Source organism: Glycine max, chromosome 3 (assembly GCF_000004515.6).
Source record: "Glycine max cultivar Williams 82 chromosome 3, Glycine_max_v4.0, whole genome shotgun sequence".
Classification (NCBI taxonomy): domain Eukaryota; kingdom Viridiplantae; phylum Streptophyta; class Magnoliopsida; order Fabales; family Fabaceae; genus Glycine; species Glycine max.
In genome coordinates this window covers 42138611-42159127 of record NC_016090.4, presented here as the reverse complement: position 1 = coordinate 42159127, position 20517 = coordinate 42138611, and the positions used below count along the sequence as shown (strand labels likewise).

At 33.0% G+C, this 20517-nt stretch overlaps 6 protein-coding genes and 1 pseudogene across 7 annotated transcripts; 6 read left to right on the top strand and 1 right to left on the bottom strand.

Moving 5' to 3' along the window:
- The first annotated feature begins 645 nt into the window (after window positions 1–645).
- Window positions 646–1602, top strand: B13-1-9 (syringolide-induced protein B13-1-9). Its single transcript, NM_001250190.1, has one exon. The coding sequence runs from the start codon at window positions 784–786 to the stop codon at window positions 1393–1395; it is 612 nt and encodes a 203-aa protein (NP_001237119.1). The 5' UTR covers window positions 646–783; the 3' UTR covers window positions 1396–1602.
- Window positions 1603–3541: 1939 nt separating this feature from the next.
- On the top strand, window positions 3542–4554 carry LOC100795302 (NDR1/HIN1-like protein 10). Its single transcript, XM_003521445.5, has one exon. The coding sequence runs from the start codon at window positions 3714–3716 to the stop codon at window positions 4401–4403; it is 690 nt and encodes a 229-aa protein (XP_003521493.1). The 5' UTR covers window positions 3542–3713; the 3' UTR covers window positions 4404–4554.
- Window positions 4555–6076: 1522 nt separating this feature from the next.
- On the bottom strand, window positions 6077–6905 carry LOC100794769 (NDR1/HIN1-like protein 10; annotated as a pseudogene).
- A 1964-nt stretch (window positions 6906–8869) lies between these two features.
- On the top strand, window positions 8870–9930 carry LOC100794249 (NDR1/HIN1-like protein 10). Of its 2 annotated transcripts, XM_041014158.1 has the most exons (2): window positions 8872–9105; window positions 9178–9930. In XM_041014158.1, the coding sequence occupies exons 1-2, from the start codon at window positions 9094–9096 to the stop codon at window positions 9775–9777; spliced, it is 612 nt and encodes a 203-aa protein (XP_040870092.1). In that variant the 5' UTR covers window positions 8872–9093; the 3' UTR covers window positions 9778–9930. The 2 variants fall into 2 exon arrangements, with proteins under 2 accessions (XP_006577094.1, XP_040870092.1); XM_006577031.4 differs by having other exon boundaries at window positions 8870–9930.
- Window positions 9931–12644: 2714 nt separating this feature from the next.
- LOC100806990 (NDR1/HIN1-like protein 10) lies at window positions 12645–13660 on the top strand. The gene has a single exon (XM_003520665.5). It carries the CDS (start codon window positions 12936–12938, stop codon window positions 13557–13559), a length of 624 nt encoding a protein of 207 aa, XP_003520713.1. The 5' UTR covers window positions 12645–12935; the 3' UTR covers window positions 13560–13660.
- Window positions 13661–16343: 2683 nt separating this feature from the next.
- LOC102660144 (probable galacturonosyltransferase-like 7) lies at window positions 16344–17429 on the top strand. Its single transcript, XM_006577654.1, has 2 exons — window positions 16344–16799; window positions 17313–17429. The coding sequence occupies exons 1-2, from the start codon at window positions 16344–16346 to the stop codon at window positions 17427–17429; spliced, it is 573 nt and encodes a 190-aa protein (XP_006577717.1).
- Window positions 17430–17765: 336 nt separating this feature from the next.
- On the top strand, window positions 17766–18690 carry LOC100793725 (LEA_2 domain-containing protein). The gene has a single exon (NM_001253965.3). It carries the CDS (start codon window positions 17826–17828, stop codon window positions 18507–18509), a length of 684 nt encoding a protein of 227 aa, NP_001240894.1. The 5' UTR covers window positions 17766–17825; the 3' UTR covers window positions 18510–18690.
- The last annotated feature ends 1827 nt before the right edge of the window (window positions 18691–20517 follow it).

Here is a 20517-nt window from a genome sequence, read left to right as displayed (position 1 = left end):
CAAGAAATGCAATTAAAAACATAATAAAAAAATAGAAAAAAATTATGTACATTCCATCATTTCACAAAAAGTATATTAAGTGAAACATAGTTATAAATCTTTATACTTATTTTTAATTTTTATGCATAAAAAGAAAAAAGTGAAACATAGTTGCAATATTACCACTGCCATACTTTGTAATTTAGATCCGGCCTAAATGGTAATAATGAGATGCGATAGGGTTAGAACTAAGAACTTAGAAGTTTCGTTCTCATGGGAACAAAAACACGCAAAGAAATCTGATTGCAGCAACGATTTTGAACGTTTCAAATTTCGTATCAATGGCATATTGCCAACTTGCCATTTATGCCCATGAAAAGTTCACGTCCACATATTGACAAGATCAAGTGTCGTGTTTTTGATAATCATCAATTAGAGGTGGCAACAAGTTCCGTACGAATGTTTCTTCGTGGTTGTTGCTGCGGTGAGGTCAATCTACGTCAAACTTTGCACGGGTCAATACAAACACGCAGAGTAGCAACTGAATAAGGCAAATAGCCAACACGCACTGGTGCCCACAACCGCGTTTCATTTCTATATATAAGCATTAAGCACTATCACTACTTTATCCATTCTCTCACAACTCACCACCTTCTCTCTATCCATCAAGTCCCCTATTGGCTATTAGTCTATTACAAATCACAACTAATTCTCCTCGATCATCTTTCATTTGTCTTGATAATTTCTTAGTTACATCAAAGTATTCCCGGTTAATTATATTAGTTCATTCACTCATCTGCAAGCATGGCCGATAAGCACGGAAGAAGCTGCTGTTGCTGCCTCTTTGGAATCTTGTGGAAGATTCTGGTTGCACTCATCGTCCTCGTTGGCCTCGTATTCCTCATATTCTGGCTGGTGGTTCAACCCCGCTCCTTCAAGTTCCAGGTCACGGAAGCGGACCTAACCCAATTTGATTACTACACCAACAATCACACTCTCCACTACAACATGGTGCTCAACTTCACTGCACGCAACCCCAACAAGAAGCTCAGCATATACTACGACAAAGTTGAGGCATTAGCATTCTACGAGGATGCCAGGTTCGCCAATTACGATGTCATAACTCACATGAACTCCTTCCGCCAGTACAAGAAGAGCACCAGCCCCATGAGCGCCGTTTTCTCGGGGAAGAAGGTGTTGATGCTCAACAGCGAACAAGTCTCTAAGTTGAACCAAGACAAGAGTGATGGGGTTTATGACATCTACGTGAAGCTCAACTTCAGGATTCGGTTCAGGCTCGGGGACTCCATATCCGGTAACTTGAAGCCCAAGGTCAAATGTCACCTCAAGGTTCCCTTCAGTAAAAGTGGCACCTTTACTCTCTTTGAGACCACCAAATGTTCTGTCCATTTCTAGGGTCTGCATGTTGGATTTCTTGGATTGAGATTGGAATTTTCTTTACCCTTCATTTTAATTTCACATAATTAAGGATGTAACTTTTGCAGTTATTTTATTCATTCTTTGACTATATTCAATAATAATGTTATTGTATATGTTTTCTTACAATAAATTCTTTAATTTTGGTACTCCTTTATATGAAGTTTTACATAATTAAGGATGTAACTTTTGCAGTTATTTTATTCACAGGTACTCTTTTATAAGTTTTCTAAACCCTTCTAGGAAAAGGATAATCAAATTGACGCATCTCTTGATCTTTTCCTTATATAAGTTAGGTGTTAGTTTATGCTTTTTTATTATACATCTTTTTTTTGTCATTTCTCCTTCACTTAAACTGGAATCATATGAGGTAATGTTAGGGGTGAGCAAGGAACGGATGGGAATGAGTTTATAATTTGTCCCTGTTTAACGCGAAAGTTTGATTGAAATATTATACATTAAATAACAAAGTTTTATTATCAATGCATAATTGTTAAAAAAAACATATACTTTATATTGCGAATAAAAAAAGGAGGTTGAGTCGACTCGAACAACAACCTGAATCCGTCCTAAAAATGCACGACTCTATTTTCCTTATATTGTTTAGTTTTAGATTATACTTTTTTATTATACATTTTTTTTTTCATTTTTCTAAATCTGCCTTTCGTCCTTTATTTTTGTTAGTCTTCCACTTATAATTAAACTGATCCATATGAGGTAATGTTAGAGGTGAGCAAGGGACGAATCCAAATGAGTTTATACTTGTCCCCGCTGTCGGACCCGAACCCGTCCTAAAAATGCATGAGTCTATTTTCAAAACTCAAATCCATCCAAATCAATCTTAGATGGGATTGGATTAGTTCACGGTCACCCTTAGGTAACGTTCTCTCTTGTTTTATCTCTTTTATAACTTTTTCAACCCTTTACCTTCCTTTACTATATAAGACTGTGATACTTTATCACATTGCACGATTATAAAGAATAAAATAAAATTTGTTTATATGAATTATATGGCATCCAAAATGGTTGCAAGATTGGTGATCATAATACCGAAAACAAAATAAAAAATATCTCAAGACCCATATCGGATTTAAAATAAAAAATCACTTGATAAGCATATGAGACCTCAAGCATTATCAAGAGTGTTCTCCCGACAACAATTAAGACTTTATTAGAAAAATTAGATGTATTATGTTTTTTCCTTTTAAATAAAGGTATCATATCTGTTTATATTCATAGCATTAATTAGGAGGATAATAATTGGCTTGAGGATTTTCCATCCCTTGTCTGCTGTTGTGTTGACCATGATTTGAGGGCTTGTTTTGATCCCTCTTAATTTGCTGAATAAAATTTGGTTTTTGACTTAAAAAAAAAGAGAAATATATAGTTGCAATGTTTTTTTTTTAAAGATAATATAGTTGCAATGTTACGACCACCACGATCTTTTATTTGAGTAATGGAATGCTATTAGTTGAAAAATAAATCTGTTTAATGTTTTAAAAATATTAAATTCACTTAATATGAGTTTACTGTATAAATAAAATTCTAGGACCTTTTTTTAAAAGATAATTCTAGGACTTAAAAGAAAGATTTGATGATGGAATTTATATATATATTTTTTTAAAAATTAGATGTAGCTTATAGTAACAACGAGATGCAATTAATTTACAAGCTTAATTCTAAAAAAAAAGTTTTCAAGTTTCCGTTTTCATGTAAACCAAACCACGCACAATCATTATAACACACTTCTATAAAAACACGCATTCGGATTAGTGCGACGATTTTGAAATGTTCAAATTTCGTAACAATGGCATATTGCCTTATATTATATGTCCATGTGAAGGTCACTGAAAAAAAAACCAACCCACTAAGATTTCTTTTTTTAGTATACACAGGTTTAAATATATATCAACGAGTATATAAATATAAACAAATACTTACAAGAATATAGTGAAACTTGTAACGTGTTTGCTTGATTATTTTATACATTACATGCATTTGTTCCGCACGAATGTTCCTTCTGCGGTCAATCTTGAACAAAGTTTGCAGCGGTCAATACAATCCGCGGTTGATCGATTCCTTTCACGCAAAAGGACACGTATTGCCATTGTATATATACGCACCACTTCCTTCTCCCATATCTCACAACCAACCACCATCTCTGCTCTCCATCAAGTCCCCTATTACATTACAATTCACCATTAATATTCTCTTCATCATATACTTTCCCTTGATAATAATTTCTTGGTTACATCAAGGTACATATTTTCTGTTCATTCATTAACTCATCTGCAAACATGGCCGATAAGCAACCCCACTTGAACGGCGCTTATTACGGTCCCGCCATTCCTCCGGCGGAGCAACCACGCTACCGCCCTCACAGTCACCGCGGAAGAAGCTGCTGTTGCTGCCTCTTCGGAATCTTGTGGAAGATTCTGGTTGCACTCATTGTCCTCGTTGGCCTCGCGGTCCTCATCTTCTGGCTGGTGGTTCAACCCCGTTCCTTCAAGTTCCACGTCACGGAAGCCGACCTAACACAATTTGATTACTATACCAACAACAACACCCTTCACTACAACATGGTCCTCAACTTCACTGCACGCAACCCCAACAAGAAGCTCAACATATACTACGACAAAGTTGAGGCATTAGCATTCTACGAGGATGTCAGGTTCGCAAGTTACGATGTCATAACACACATGAACTCCTTCCGCCAGTACAAGAAGAGCTCCAGCCCCATGAGCGCCGTTTTCACAGGGCAACAATTGCTGATGCTGAACAATGATCAAGTCTCAGAGTTCAACCAAGACAGGAATACTGGTGTTTATGACATCTATGTGAAGCTCTACTTCAGGATGAGGTTCAGGCTCGGGGACTTTATATCCAATGACTACAAGCCCAAGGTCAAATGTCACCTCAAGGTTCCTTTCAGTAAAAATGGCACCTTTACTCTGTTTCAGACCACCAAATGTGATGTCGATTTCTAGGGACTACACTTTTTATTAGATTGGTTTTAATCTGGACTTTTCTTTCTTTAATCTTTATTTTAAATTTTTATAATTAGTTATGTAACTTTTGTGATTATTTTATTCATTCTTTTACCTATATGTTTGTAATGTATATGATTTCTTGCAATAATATTTTTGTTACTCCTGTTTATGCAGTAGTGTATATCACGGATAAGCACTTTTGCGAATAGCCAAATACACAATTTGATTACCCTACTAATTGAAATTGTTGCCACGAAACATATGTATGTATGTAAATTGTTATTGTTTAAGGTTTTGGTCATTTGGTGTGCCTTAAATTAGACCTCTGTATTCTTTCTACACGGCCCAACTCTTAACCGCTTGAATAACCCTCGCAGGACAATTCAATTAAGGCGTGCCAATTTTTGTTCTGGTAAGAAAAAAGTCACCTTGAACTTGAAATCAAATGAATTACAAGAACACCAACTAGGCCTCTGGAGCTTGTGTCGGGTCAGGCTTAATTCTGCCCTGACCATTGTTTCATATCAATTTGGTGTTCCCCGCCTTGCTGCTATTGTTGTGGGATTGTGAATGATCGATCATTTCCACCTAATTGTGGATAACTGGAATTTAGGGCTGTATAGATCCAATCCAATCTTTTAAAAGACAACAAACTGATTAAAAAAACATGAAACCAGTGAAAACTGCTTTTTAGACCATTATTTTTGCATAATTCATCAATTTGGGTTATTTTTGGTTGATGTCTACCAAATTGAATTGATCCAAACCAAACTGATATTTTCTAATACATATATGTTATTGAGAAAAAAAATATTATAGACCAATAGTATCAATTAATGTCACAATGTCATCCCATCACAATCTCTATATATGTTTGGTAAATTTATTAGTTTTGATAATAATTATGTTTAAAATCACATTAATATTAATTTATTATTAGATGAAGGTGTCAAATGATTTTATCTTATCATTGTATCACCATTAAACTATGTGTTAATATGATTTTTACATGTAACTTTTTTACGTTTTAATATTCTCTTAGTAAATTAACGATATTTTTATTATGCTTTTTTCATCTATCCAAAATCAACGTAGCAAAATTATATATACTTCGCTCTTCTCAGATTTTTATTTTGAATATAAATGTTCTTGACTCTTTAGGGAAAACAAACCATGTTAGAAGTCACCATCATAATTTATTAAAACAATAAAGTAGAATTTTTTTTCTTTAAAAAAATGTCACTAACCTAAATATGGATTCACGAATCGATTATTTTTGTGTAATTTATACTCGTTTATCAAAGTGGGTCTAACGTATACCTAAGCCCCATATGTCTTTGTCTCTCTTCGCTGCACTACCCAATAAACGAGTAGAAAATATCTACATTCAGATGTTGTAAGAAATTTCGAGCCCAAAGTGATATAAAATAAATATTACAAGAAAAACATATACATTATAGAGAACGAATGAATAAAACAATGACGTATACCTAAACTTAAAACCAAATTAAGGGAAATTCTAGAGGAGTACGTACCAAAATCAAATTTATTGCTTGAAAACATATACATTATAGAGAAAGAATGAATAAAACAATGACAAAAAAACACACAATTAATTATTAAAATATAAAATAATTAGTAATTAAAGAGAATGTATCCAAGAAATGAAATGTCTAGCAGTCGATCCTTAGAAATGGACAGAACATTTGGTGGTCTGAAACAGAGTAAAGGTGCCACTTTTACTTGAAGGAACCTTGAGGTGACATTTGACCTTGGGCTTCAAGTGACGGGATATGGAGTCCCCGAGCCTGAACCGAATCCTGAAGTTGAGCTTCACATAGATGTCATAAACCCCATCACTCTTGTCTTGGTTCAACTTAGAGGCTTGTTCATTGTTGAGCATCAACAATTTCTGTCCCGAGAAAACGGCGCTCATGGGGCTGGTGATCTTCTTGTACTGGCGGAAGGAGTTCATGTGAGTGACCATATCGTAATTGGCGAACCTGGCATCCTCGTAGAATGCTGATGCCTCTACTTTGTCGTAGTATATGCTGAGTTTTTTGTTTAGGTTGCGTACGTGCAGTGAAGTTGAGGACCATGTTGTAGTGGAGAGTGTTGTTGTTGGTATAGAAATCAAATTGTGTTAGGTCGGCTTCCGTGACGTGGAACTTGAAGGAACGGGGTTGAACCACCAGCCAGAATATGAGGATTGCGAGGCCAACGGGGACGATGAGTGCAACGAGAATCTTCCACAAGATTCCGAAGAGGCAGCAGCAGCAGCTTGTTCCATGGTCTTGCTTATGAGCCATGCTTGCAGACGAGTGATGAACAGGAGATAAATACTTTGATGTGACCAAGAACTTATGAAGGAAAAATGAAAATAATTTAGCTGGGAATTGTAATGGGGGAGTTGATAGAATTAGTAGGTGAATTGTGAGATATGGGAGAAGAGGGTGGTGCATATATATAGAAAGGAATGGCATTGAAGAAGATTCTATGGGTCGTACAATACAAAGCGGTTGTGATCGATCGAGCACACGTGTTCGTGTTATGTATTTCTTTTACTCACGAAAGGAATCCCTCAACAGTGGATTGTATTGGCCCGTGCAAAGATTGATGTACATTGACCACGAAGGAACATTTTTGCGGAAGATATGCATTTTTAATTGTAGATAAGTCGAAGCAGGAGGGTCGTGATTCGTGAAGCCGGTTCAGGCCAGGTTTCTGAGAGTGTACCTTGCTTGCTCAGCTACAATACAATGTTGCCTTTTATGTATACACTTGTCTACTCGTCGATATTAATTCATGTAAAATGTGTACTGAAGCCATCACGTTACAAGTTCATATTTATATTTGAGGAGCACTAGAAAAATAAATTATTAAATACCTTGTATTTTTCTCTTAAAACTAGCTAGCCCTATTGTATTACATATTTAATATATGATTTTTCAGTCCACAAAGACCACATCAAAGTTCTGTGTTTGCTGTTTAGCCTAGGTGTAATTGCTCCAAACAAGATACTGAAAAAACATGAGCCCTATTTAATGGAAGGTAATGTTTAAAGTTTGGTTAAAATATTATAATATATCATTTATATAAGAAGAATAGAGTGTTGAATTGATATCTGTTAAATTTTTTAGTGCATCTTATCTCTAGTTTTACACATAATTTAATAATAAATATTTTTGTGAAACTCATTATTTATTAAATAATTATTTGCTAAAAATTAAAATTTTAAATAATTGTGTAAAAAATCTTGGTCCTCCCTTTGATATATTTCTGTATCTGTCCTTGATAATATATGTCCTAATAATTATGTTTGAAAAAAATACTTGTATTTGTTCTTATACTCACACAAATAACCACTTTAATATCTCTATTTTTGTACCTGTTTTGTATTTGTTATTATACTCACACAAATAACAACTTTAATATCTCTATTTTTGTACCTGTTGAATAATTATATACTTGCACTGTACTTAATTGTAAAATCAGAATATTAGTAAAAGTATTAATTAGAAAAATTGCTAAAACTAAAACGAAAAATCATTTTTAAATCATCCAAACATTATCTAAAAAATTTTTACGGCCCCTAGGCTGAATGCCAAAATCTGAAACAATACCATGTCTAAGTTCATAGCAATGTATCATGGTCCAAATTAATATGCTCAGAAGGCCCTATTATAATAAGTAAAAACAATTTTGGGTATAAATTAGTTATATGAAAACAATTTTTCATTCTTATTATTTTATTGTTTTAATTAAAATACATGTAATAACTTACTGGAAGATGTATGTGCTTCTTAGTACACGTTATTAGGACACGGATATTGGAATTTTGTGGTGCACAAACGACAATATCAGAAGCTGCAAAATCTATAAAACTGGTATGGGGTTGGATTTAGTACAATTTATTTGATGTAAATCATTGAAAGTTTGAAACTACAGTGTGGCACCGTGAAATTGAAATTTATAAAACAGTAGCATAGGATCGATTAGTTATGGGAAGGAGAATGGTAACCACAATGATATATACCACACTCAAGAGGAACAAAGATAGATATAATCTCAGGTCCTGAATTGGAAAATAGTGAGATGAAGAAACGGTCTTGGCTCTCTTTTTAATACTGTTATTGAGATCTAAATTACTGTATTTTGATTTCAAGTTGCACAAATTGGTTTCACTCACATAATGAAAAGTTCAAGTATTGTAGTTGTCGATAAGTATCGTCACACAAATGGTCCTTCGTGGTTGTTGCTTGGTCAATCTACATCAATCTTAATTTACACTGGTCAATACAATCGTCCGCTGTAGATGGATTCCATGAACTTCATGAATAAAAAAAGTAAATAATACAGACATGTGCTAACAAGTTCACAACTTGTACCCATCCAATGAATCTCCCATGCCTTTCCTTTCTATATAAACGCACCACTCCCTTCTCTCTATCAAATATCAATCAAGTCCCCTATTATTACAATTCACAACTAATTCTCTTCATTCTTCCCTTCATAATCTCTTTTTACATACTTCGTTTTAGTTCATTCACTCCCTTCTCCCACAATTCACATTTTCCTCTCCACCATCAAGTCCCTTATTAGTACAATTGATCACATTCACAACCAATTCCCTTGATCATTTCTTGGTCTTGTTAGTTAATTCAATTCAATTCAATCATCTGAAAGCATGGCCGATAAGCAGCCACACTTGAACGGTACCTATTACGGTCCCGCCATTCCCCCGGCGGAACAACCACGCAATCGCCATCACCACGGAAGAAGCTGCTGTTGCTGCCTCTTTGGAATCTTGTGGAAGATTCTGGTTGCACTCATCGTCCTCGTTGGCCTCGTATTCCTCATATTCTGGCTGGTGGTTCAACCCCGCTCCTTCAAGTTCCAGGTCACGGAAGCGGACCTAACCCAATTTGATTACTACACCAACAATCTCACTCTCCACTACAACATGGTGCTCAACTTCACTGCACGCAACCCCAACAAGAAGCTCAGCATATACTACGACAAAGTTGAGGCATTAGCATTCTACGAGGATGCCAGGTTCGCCAATTACGATGTCATAACTCACATGAACTCCTTCCGCCAGTACAAGAAGAGCACCAGCCCCATGAGCGCCGTTTTCTCGGGGAAGAAGGTGTTGATGCTCAACAGCGAACAAGTCTCTAAGTTGAACCAAGACAAGAGTGATGGGGTTTATGACATCTACGTGAAGCTCAACTTCAGGATTCGGTTCAGGCTCGGGGACTCCATATCCGGTAACTTGAAGCCCAAGGTCAAATGTCACCTCAAGGTTCCCTTCAGTAAAAGTGGCACCTTTACTCTCTTTGAGACCACCAAATGTTCTGTCCATTTCTAAGGATCGACTACTACACAGTACACATTTCATTTCTTTGATTCACTCTCTTTAATTACCCATTATTTTATATTTTAATAATTAATTGTGTTTTTTTTTGTCATTGTTTTATTCATTTTGTATCTACAGTGTATGTTCTAAACAATAAATTAATTTGTTTTTGATACTTCTCTAGAATTCTCATTTGTTTTATTATATGTACATTGCAAATCTGATATGTTTTTCATGTAATATTTTTTTCTAACACCTTGGGCTCACGTTTTCTTTGATCGAATTTATGAATGTAGATGTTTTATAGTGTTGTTAATTGGATAGTGCAACAAAGAGAGATATGTTTACTTATATATTTATATAAGTATACATTAATTGTTAAATTTAAAATTAATCTTCTTAAATATATTGTTAAAATAATCAATAAATTAAAGATAGAAATTAGGAGATGAATTATTATATATATATATATATATATATATATATATATATATATATATATATATATATATATATATATCAATACATATTTATATTTTCTTATTTCATAAAATGTTAATAAACTAATTTCTTTAAAAACAATAAAATTACAAAATTTTACATTATAATTTTGTTTTGAAAATCTGTTACAATGAAACTCTTGTACACGTGTTGGAAGGGGTGTACCTATAGAGATTTTAACGTCAATGTTGGGTAGTTCGAGTAACAATCTATAGCATGTGGATTAATGTGTACATATTGAAGGTTCTTAATATGTGGTATTTATAGAGAAGTTAGCGTGCTAGGCAAATTTACATCATTATCGCCTTCGCTTTAGTTCGGATTCTTATCAAAGAAATCATCAGTTGAGCGTAATGGCGACATCTTTCATTTGTAGCATCCATAGTGACTGTGTTTGATAGTGGTGGTTATGTATTTTCAGCAGTTAGTTGTCCAATGACTTTTATTTTTAGGATCAACACATGGAGATGAGTCGCGTACGCGATCGACATGTGGGGTTGAACTGATTGGTTAGATAGCCTATAAATACTTCAAAGAACAATCTTAATACACACAGAGCTACGAAAAGGACATTTTATGTGGGAATTTTTAGATTATTTATTTAATATTCGAGGTAATAAAAAATGCGGCCACAATTTTTGTGAATAATTATAGTTTTTTTATATCGTTTGTAAACTATTACATCGATTAAAAATTTAACCAATGTAGAAAGTTGGAGGATCTTGCGAATGTCTTTTTGTTCACTTTGGTATAGTTGCTCTTTTCGATTTTTTGCTTGGCAATGAAAGTGAAGAGGGAATTTGATCGAGAATTAGGATTTCTAAGCAAAAAGGTATGAAGTGAATTATTTTTTAAGAAATGATAAGAACATATTTTTTTAATATATATTTTTTAAAATTGACAAAGTTTTGAGGGTCTCGTCTCATATTTTATAATTTTCTTTTTGATTTTATAATTTTCATGAAATTTTGATCAAGTAGAGAGTGTGTTTAAAACACTCCTCCTAAGTTTGTGTTTCTTGTTTTGAAGTGGAATTCCTTGTTTGCGTTGCGGGCAATAGATTATTTCATGATGTGTTTATCTTGTGTATTTTGTTGTTTCTTTTTCAATCCAATAAAGAAGATTTCGACGAGAGCTGTCTCTCTCCTTCATCTCCTCCACCCGCTCCATCAACCCGAGTCTTAAACTTCACTGAAAACAAAACTACAACCTTTGGATGACCTCTTGTCGAAGAAAATTGATCAGAAGCATGGGCCTCGACGAGAATAAGATTGTTCGAAACATTTACGATTTGGGTTTTTGGAAATTGGAAATGAAGCATACTATATCTATTCTATTGGTTCTAATACAAATTAATGTAAAAATAAAAACTTTTTACATTATCAGTAATTACATCAACTAAATAATCAATGTAAAATTAATGTCATATTTATCCAACGTGAAATACTATTTTTGTTTTGGTGATAGATTAATATTAAATTTTTTAATAGTCAATGTTTAATTAATGATAATTTTTTAAATATATATAGACTTACATATGCTAAGTTTGTAATTAAATATGCTAAGTTTTTTTTTTAATTTGAAATTTGAATAGACTTAAATATAGATAAGATAATAGTTTATTTTAAATCAAACTATTTAAGTTTAAATTTAAAATAATTACGAATTGTAAACCAATTTCGAGGTGTCAAACTACATCCATTAACAAGATTAAAAATACACATACGAACAGGTAACAAATGCAATTAATAATATGATCCCGAAAATATAGGGAAAAAACCATGGCTGCAATAATTTATAGTCATTGCGTGAAAGTATAAATGAAGAGAAACTTAAATGTAATACACGGACACAATTTTTTGATAGAATAATATTATATTTTTCTTTAAATCTTCTCACAACTTTATAAAGAAAACGTTAATTGAAAAAGTAAATATATATATTGAATGTTTTTAGAATGTATATAAAACACATTCAATATTTACCGTATAAAAAAGTAGAAATATTAATAGGAAAATATTGTAAAAGGGTCAATACAATCCGCTGTTGATCACCCCCAAAACTAAGATTTCTTTTTATAGTATATACAACAAGTGCGTGTATAGATATAAATATAATTGAGGATATAAATACGTAAAAATATATAGTTGACTTGTAATTTACGTGTTCGCTTGACAGTTGACATGAATATAATAATATCAACGAGTATATAAATATAAATACAAATACAAATACGTAAAAGAAAGGTTATGCCCACATAATGAAAAGATCAAGTGCTGTCGTAGTTTTGGATAAGTATCATCGCAACCAACAACTAAGAGGAGGCTATACAATTAAATTTAAATGCACTTCTTCCATACGAATGTTTCTTCGTGGCTTTACGGTTGATCGATTCCTTACATTTGCATGTGTAAAAAATGAAATAACACGGACACGTGCTTATAAGTTATAACCGCGTTGTACCCATTACCATAGAATTTCATACCTTTCCTTTCTATATATATACTCACCAGGTTCCCTTCTTATAATTCACCACCTTCTCTCTATCAATCAAGTCCCCTAGCTATTACGATTCACAACTTATTCTCTTCATCTTTAATTTCCCTTGATAATTTCTTAGTCACATCAAAGTAATATCTCTTGTTCATCACTCATCTGCGACTATAAGAATGGCAGATTATAAGCAACACCACGGAAGAAGCTGCGGCTGCTGCTGCCTCTTTGGAATCTTGTGGAAGATTGTGGTTGCACTCATTGTCCTCGTTGGTCTTGTATTCCTCATATTTTGGCTGGTTGTTCAACCCCGCTACTTCAAGTTCCACGTCACGGAAGCGGACCTAACTCAATTTGAGTACTATCCAAACAACAACACCCTTCACTACAACATGGTCCTCAATTTCACTGCACGCAACCCCAACAAGAAGCTCAGCATATACTACGACAAAGTTGAGGCATTAGCATTCTACGAGGATGCCAGGTTCGCCAATTACGATGTCATAACTCACATGAACTCCTTCCGCCAGTACAAGAAGAGCACCAGTCCCATGAGCGCCGTTTTCTCGGGGCAGAAGGTGTTGATGCTCAACAACGAACAAGTCTCTCAGTTCAACCAAGACAAGAGTGTTGGAGCTTATGATATCTATGTGAAGCTCAACTTCAGGATTCGGTTCAGGCTCGGGGACTCGATTTCCCGTCACTTGAAGCCCAAGGTCAAATGTGATCTCAAGGTTCCCTTGAACAAAAGTGGCACCTTTACTCTGTTTCAGACCACCAAGTGCCATGTCAATGTCTAGGGACTAAGGATGCATTTGATTTCTTTGATTGATTTTTGAACTTTCTCTCTTTACCCATTATTTGAAATTCTAATAATTATGTTACTTTTGTCTTTATTTAATTCATTCTTTGACTATATATGCCGCAATAATTTTCTGAAGGAGTACCATGCAATAAATTTTTAGATCCACTCCAGCTTTTCGATGATGTAACAATACAGGATCTAGGCAGAATAATTTTGTATGTGTGAAAAATAAAAGAATTTTAAAAGAGAAAAAATGTTATGCATTGATATGGTAAAAAAAAATTACTTTATTATCCAATTACAATTCATCATAAATTTATTGATTTTCAAAATAATTCATAATAATATCGTAAAATTATTTTTCATCATTATAAATATTAAACACATGTTAAAATATGTAACTTTGGACTTACTATCCAAATCTTCTACTGTGATGAAACATTCTTAGAAAATATGCTTTTAAAATACAGGGTCTAGAGGAGAACTCATGTATATTTCAACTTAAATTTTTGAAAAATAATATTTTTATTAATAAATTAAGCTAAGTGCGCATATGTTTATTTAAGACATGCTTTCTTCAAAAAATCTAATAATATTTAGATATATATGAATCATTCTAGTTATTAAAAGAAGTAATGATACAATACATGTTGTAAATAAAGATAAGTAAGAAATAAAAGAGATAGAATTAAAACACGCATATTAACACAATTAAACAATAAAAAAGTATGTCACAATTTTTTTTTCAATTTAGTTTAAAATTATAAATAACATTTCATCTATTCATTGTATTTTTAAATCGTACGTGCAGGATTTGTAGATAAAAATTTTCAATCTATTTTATTCCTTATATATAAAATAGTAACTTAATTAGTTTATTAATATATAAGATATCTTATTAAATTACGTAACATCCATAGTTTTAAGTATTTATTATATTATTCATAGTAAAAAAATTCAAGTTGCCATATGTGCATAACGTAAAAATAAAATAAGTGAAAAATGATTGGACTAATTAATGGATAACAATTATAACATATGAACAAGTTTTTAATAACTAAAAATTTACATCAACATTCATTTTAATGTGGTTAATTTAAATTTTTTTATGAACAATAATAACTAAAAATATTTTAAAATTTAAAATGATTCATAATGATTTATTTAAAATAATAACTAAGGATAAAATTAAGAAATAAATTATTTATATTTATTCAGTTAATTAATTATATATAGTGTGTTAATATACACTTATTTTTTTCTATATGGAAATATATTTTATAAAATAATTCTTATACATGCTTAATAAATACATAACACATGTTCCTGTAAAATATATATATATATATAACAAATGTACCCATATATGTAAAACACACAATCCGATGTTTATTAGTTGATTCCTTTGATAAGAAGAAATTGAATTAGGCAAAATGGCCAACGCGGAAACGTACTGACGAGTCACGACCGGGTTGTGGCCCCCATAGAATCTTCAATGCCTTTCCTTTCTGATCTAAAGTCTATATTTGTAGATAGACACAAGACACGCTCTCATATCCTCTATTACCATTCACAACTAATTAATTATCTTCATCATCCCCTTCATAAATTTCTTGCTCACATCAAATTACATATCTCCATTTCATTATTCACTTATCTGCAAGCATGGTCGATCAGAAACTCCTTTTGAACGGTGCCTATTACCATCCTCCAGAGAAACCACGCTACCTATACCGCTACTACAGCAGAAGCTATTTTCGCTACATCTTCGGAATCTTACCCAAGATTGCGCTTGCACTCATCTAGAATTATTCTCGATTTAATGCAATCAATTATATTTTTTCCTTGGGAATTGTTGTCGCAAAGCTTATGCTTTGAAATTGTTACTGTTAAAGGTTTTGAATAAAGATTGAGAGTTTCTTAAATAAATTTTGTTTACAAATAAAATAAAAGAAAGAAGGAAAATAACAAAATATTTGCAATTACGTGTAGAATCATGCCCTCTTCTGCGACCGATCGACCGTGTTCTGGGCAACAATGTCAAGATTTTTCAAGTATTTGTATTTATGACAACAATTATAATTACTATCAATCACATTTATTTGTAATTTTCTGTGATATCAAAAAATGAGATGAAATCGATGGATCAACAATTTTTGTCACAAGCTCCTTGCCATAGATGTTCTTTTTGGTTTGCGCCAAAGATGCACTCATTTCTGACTTATATAAACAGGCTCCTTGTCATACATGTTCTTTTTTATTTGCTCCAAAGATGTAAATGGAATTCGTGTCAAAATTCCACATATATATCGATGATGGCAATACTATTCCTGCAGTCAGCAGAGTCAAATCAAACAAGCACTTTGGTCTATAACAATAATAATTTACTCTTTTTTCTTAGATTGTGTTTGAATGAGGTAATTTAAAATTTAAAACAAAATTAATTTTAAGAGTTTTAAATAATTCAATTAAAATTCCTTTATTTTTTAAATTTTATGTTTGGATAAATAAATTAATTTTTTTCATTTTTAAAATTATGTGTTCGGTACAAATCTACTCTGAGTGCGTGAGAGTGTCTCTCTCTGTGTCCTGCTACTGTTGCAATGTGTTTACTCCTTTGTTACGAATTTCAATATTATTAAAATTAGCACAGAGAGAAAGAAAACATTTGGTGGAAGAGGAGAGGGAGGTAGCAAAGGAAGAAGAGAAGAGGAGACGGTGCACACCTTAGCATGGATTCCTCTCTGTCGTCTTCTCTCTCCTCTCTGGCTTCGTCCCCATGGCACCAACATCCGCTCCTCCCACCATCTCGACAGCCTCCTCTGCCTCCCTCTGCCCCACTGCTCCATTCCGCAATGCCGCCAACGGTAAATGCGCCTCCTTCGTTTTCACCTCCGTCTGTGACCCCTCCCTTGTCCACATGGCCATCACCCTCGACGTGGAGTACCTTCGTGGCTCCATCGTCGCCGTCCACTCAATCCTCCAACACTCCCAGTGCCCGGAGAACATCTTCTTCCACTTCCTAGTCTTCGAAACCAACCTCAAATCCCTCGTCAAATCCACCTTCCCACAATTGAACATCAAGGTCTATTACTTCGATCCAGAGATCGTTCGCAACCTGATCTCCACCTCCGTCAGACAAGCCCTCGAACAATCCCTCAACTACGCTAGAAAGTACCTCGCTGACCTTCTCGAACCTTGCATCGAGAGGGTTATATACGTGGACTCTAATCTGGTCTTGTCGACGACATTTCAAATTTCAGAATTCCCTCTCTATAAACAAAATTTAAAATTCCAAAATTTTAGTTAATTAAAAATTATTTATTAAAATATTAAAATTTGAAATTTCAATCCGTAAATATCCAAATAGACAATTTTAAACTTAGAAATTTTAAGTCTTCTAAAAAATTATTTTTCCTATTTTAAATACTCCATCCAAATATACTGTTATATAAATAGTAACATCATTTGATCTTGTAATTGCCAAACAAGCCTGCCAAGGGGAATCATTTCTTTCACGGATAAAAAAAACAATCAAAAAGAAAAGGACGCAACTACAAGGGATAGATGGGATAATTTCCAAAATAGAAGTTGAAAGAAAACAGTGAGCTATGGTGGATCGAAAAGGCCACAATACTAGAAGTTCACTTATATTCACAATGTGTTTGCATTAATGAAAAAGGAAAATAAGATATTTTTTATATAAAAAAAACTGATTGATAAAATATATAATGATAATTCTACATAGGTGTGCACTAACAAATCTTACCTTGTGGACCTGACAATGTTGTCCACTGAAGATGCAGTGGAATTTGAAGATGACCAAGGCCTGTTGTTATTATTGTTATTAAGTTCTAAGGGTTAGTGTATTTGATTTCAAGTCTATATAAATTGGTTAGGCCCACACAGTGATAAGATCAAGTGTCGTAGGTTTGGATAAATCATTAACTAATTATATGGGGCTACAATTAAAAAAGAGATTCTGGGAACTTTCTTCCGTACGAATGTTTCTTCGTGAGTTGTTGTCAATCTACATCAAACTACCGGTCAATACAATCCGCTGTGGTTCGATTCCATTCCTTAAACGAAACTGAATAGGCAAATGCAGAAGAGGGACACGTACTCACAAACGCGTTGTTCCCATAGAATCTTCAAAGCTTCCTTTCTATATATGGGAACCACACCCTTCTCCCATATTCTCACAATTATATTCACCACCTTCTTTATACCAAGTCTCCTATTATATCACCAATCCTAAAGCATGGCCGATAAGCAACCCCACTTGAATGGTGCTTATTACGGTCCCGCCATTCCCCCGGCGGAGCAACCACACTACCGCCCTAGCCGCGAAAGAAGCTGCTGTTGCTGCCTCTTCGGAATCTTGTGGAAGATTCTGGTTGCACTCATTGTCCTCGTTGGCCTCGCGGTCCTCATCTTCTGGCTGGTGGTTCAACCCCGTTCCTTCAAGTTCCACGTCACGAAAGCCAACCTAACACAATTTGATTACTATACCAACAACAACACCCTTCACTACAACATGGTCCTCAACTTCACTGCACGCAACCCCAACAAAAAACTCAGCATATACTACGACAAAGTAGAGGCATTAGCATTCTACGAGGATGTCAGGTTCGCCAATTACAGTGTGATAACGCACATGAACTCCTTCCGCCAGTACAAGAAGACCACCAGCCACATGAGCGCCGTTTTCTCGGGGCAGCAAGTGTTGCCGCTCGACAACGACCTAGTCTCAGAGTTGAACCAAGACAAGAGTGGTGGGGTGTACGAGATCGATGTGAAGCTCTACTTCAGGATTAGGTTCAGGCTCGGGGATGTCAAAACCCGTCGCTTCAAGCCCGAGGTCAAATGTGATATCAGGGTTCCCTTGAGGACCAATGGCAGCGTAACTTTGTTTCAGACCACCAAGTGTGATGTCGATTACTAGGGACTACGTATTTGATTTCTTGTGTTGATTTTGGAATTTTCTTTCTTTACCCATTATTTTATATTCTAATAATTATTTATGTGTGACGACTTTTGGCATTAGTTTATCCATTCTTTGACTATATGTATATGCTGTAATGTATACGTTTTCATGAATTATTAATATTTATTTTTTGTTCCCCTAGAATTGTCTTTTGTTTCTATCTTTTGGCCCACGTATAATAATATTCTAGAACGTAACTGACTTAAGAAATATCTTAAAAATTCAGTAAAGAGAACCCTATTATTGTGTTTGATATGGAAGAGAAAAATAATAATGGAGATGAATTTCATACTTTTTGTGAGACTCATATTTTTTATACTTAATTTACTTTAATTAAAAAAGTATCTTTTAAATTAAATACCCCCTAAAAATTGAAGAGATATCCTTATGTATTTAGGTGTGTTTGATAGGGTGAAAGGAAGATAGGAAAGAAGAGAAAATTTTAAATTTAAATTAGGAAGAACAAAAAGTAATTGAAGTTTAATTTATAGAAATAAACTATTTTTCTTGAATTATCAAAATATTTATTTAAGAGGAAAAGAAGAATAAGAGTTATAATTATGATAAAATTCATGATACTGCAGTTTATAATTGTAAATCACCCCTGTGACAATATAACTTATTAACAAATTATATTCAAATAGAAATTTATTTAATCGTTTACTTAAATTCTTATCCACCTATCGTAAATTTGAAAAATGCCAATTGCCATGACTTTGGTTTAGAATTTAAATTTAATTATTAGAAAATTATTGTATTGAATTAAACTAATTAACCACTATAAAGATGGAAAATTTAAAGGTAAAAAATTAAGGAGGAAATTATGATAAGCCTATTTAAACTTATTTCTTGAAAAAAATATTTATTTTAAGAAAATAAACAGTAAATAACTTTACGTTTTCTTATTATGTTTGTTTAAAGTATTTTTATTTTAAAAAATATTTTTTTATTTATTTTAAAAAAACAAATCTTATCTACTAATTAAATTTTTTAAAATGATTTTTTTGAAATAATTTTTTTAAATTTAAAAAAGCCATAGCAATATATATATATATATATATATATATATAAAATTTAATTACAAGAAAGAAATTAGCTACAAACTTAATTTAATTATTTGGCCTATTGTTAACGTCAATTATAAAATTTCTTTTATGTCATTAATTAGATTGAATCGGCTCCTTTTTTTCTTACTTTAATTATTTTAATTGTACTTGTTTCGTTAGTTTTAAATAAATCTTATAATTTTGAAATCTATATATGAAAACTTAAAGAACAATTACTATGGGTAGAGAAAATAGTTGCTAATATGTAGTATGTATATGATTGAAAAAATAGCAGTACACGAAAAGGAAAGCATGCAAGAGTCAAATGACTTTGGAAATAGAAACTTGGAAGTTTCGACGAACCAGCACAGTGAACGCACAATTGTCAATTTTGGACGCACACGCCAAAATCGGAGAAATTCATATATGCGAAAAGCAACCGCGTTGAAACAAAACCACAACTTCTTAGTATTCCTCAGTTCGCACCTCCTCCACGAGCAATTATTTTTTAAGATAACTTATTTTGTAAAACAAATCAATTTTTTTATGATTTCTGATAACAATTACTAAAATACAAAGAAAATAAAGGGAATTATAAAAAAAAATTAAAGAGAAGTGTATAATGATAATAAGATGAAAAATAATTTATACTAAAGTTTCTTGATATTGCACCTGCTTTTTTAACATTTATAATAATGTTGTTTAGGAGTATAATGTAATAATTTTTAAACAATTAAGAAAACATAAGTATAGTGAAAGAAAAGCAAACAGTATAGGAGTAATTTGACGGAATTTTAGAAAATATCAGTATGATTTAGTCTAAGATGAATTCTATAATGAAAAAAATAAATATGATGCAAACTCTTTTAATTGTTAACGGCAGTTAGCGCAATGTTTGGTGGCCGGTTAAGTTTGATGTT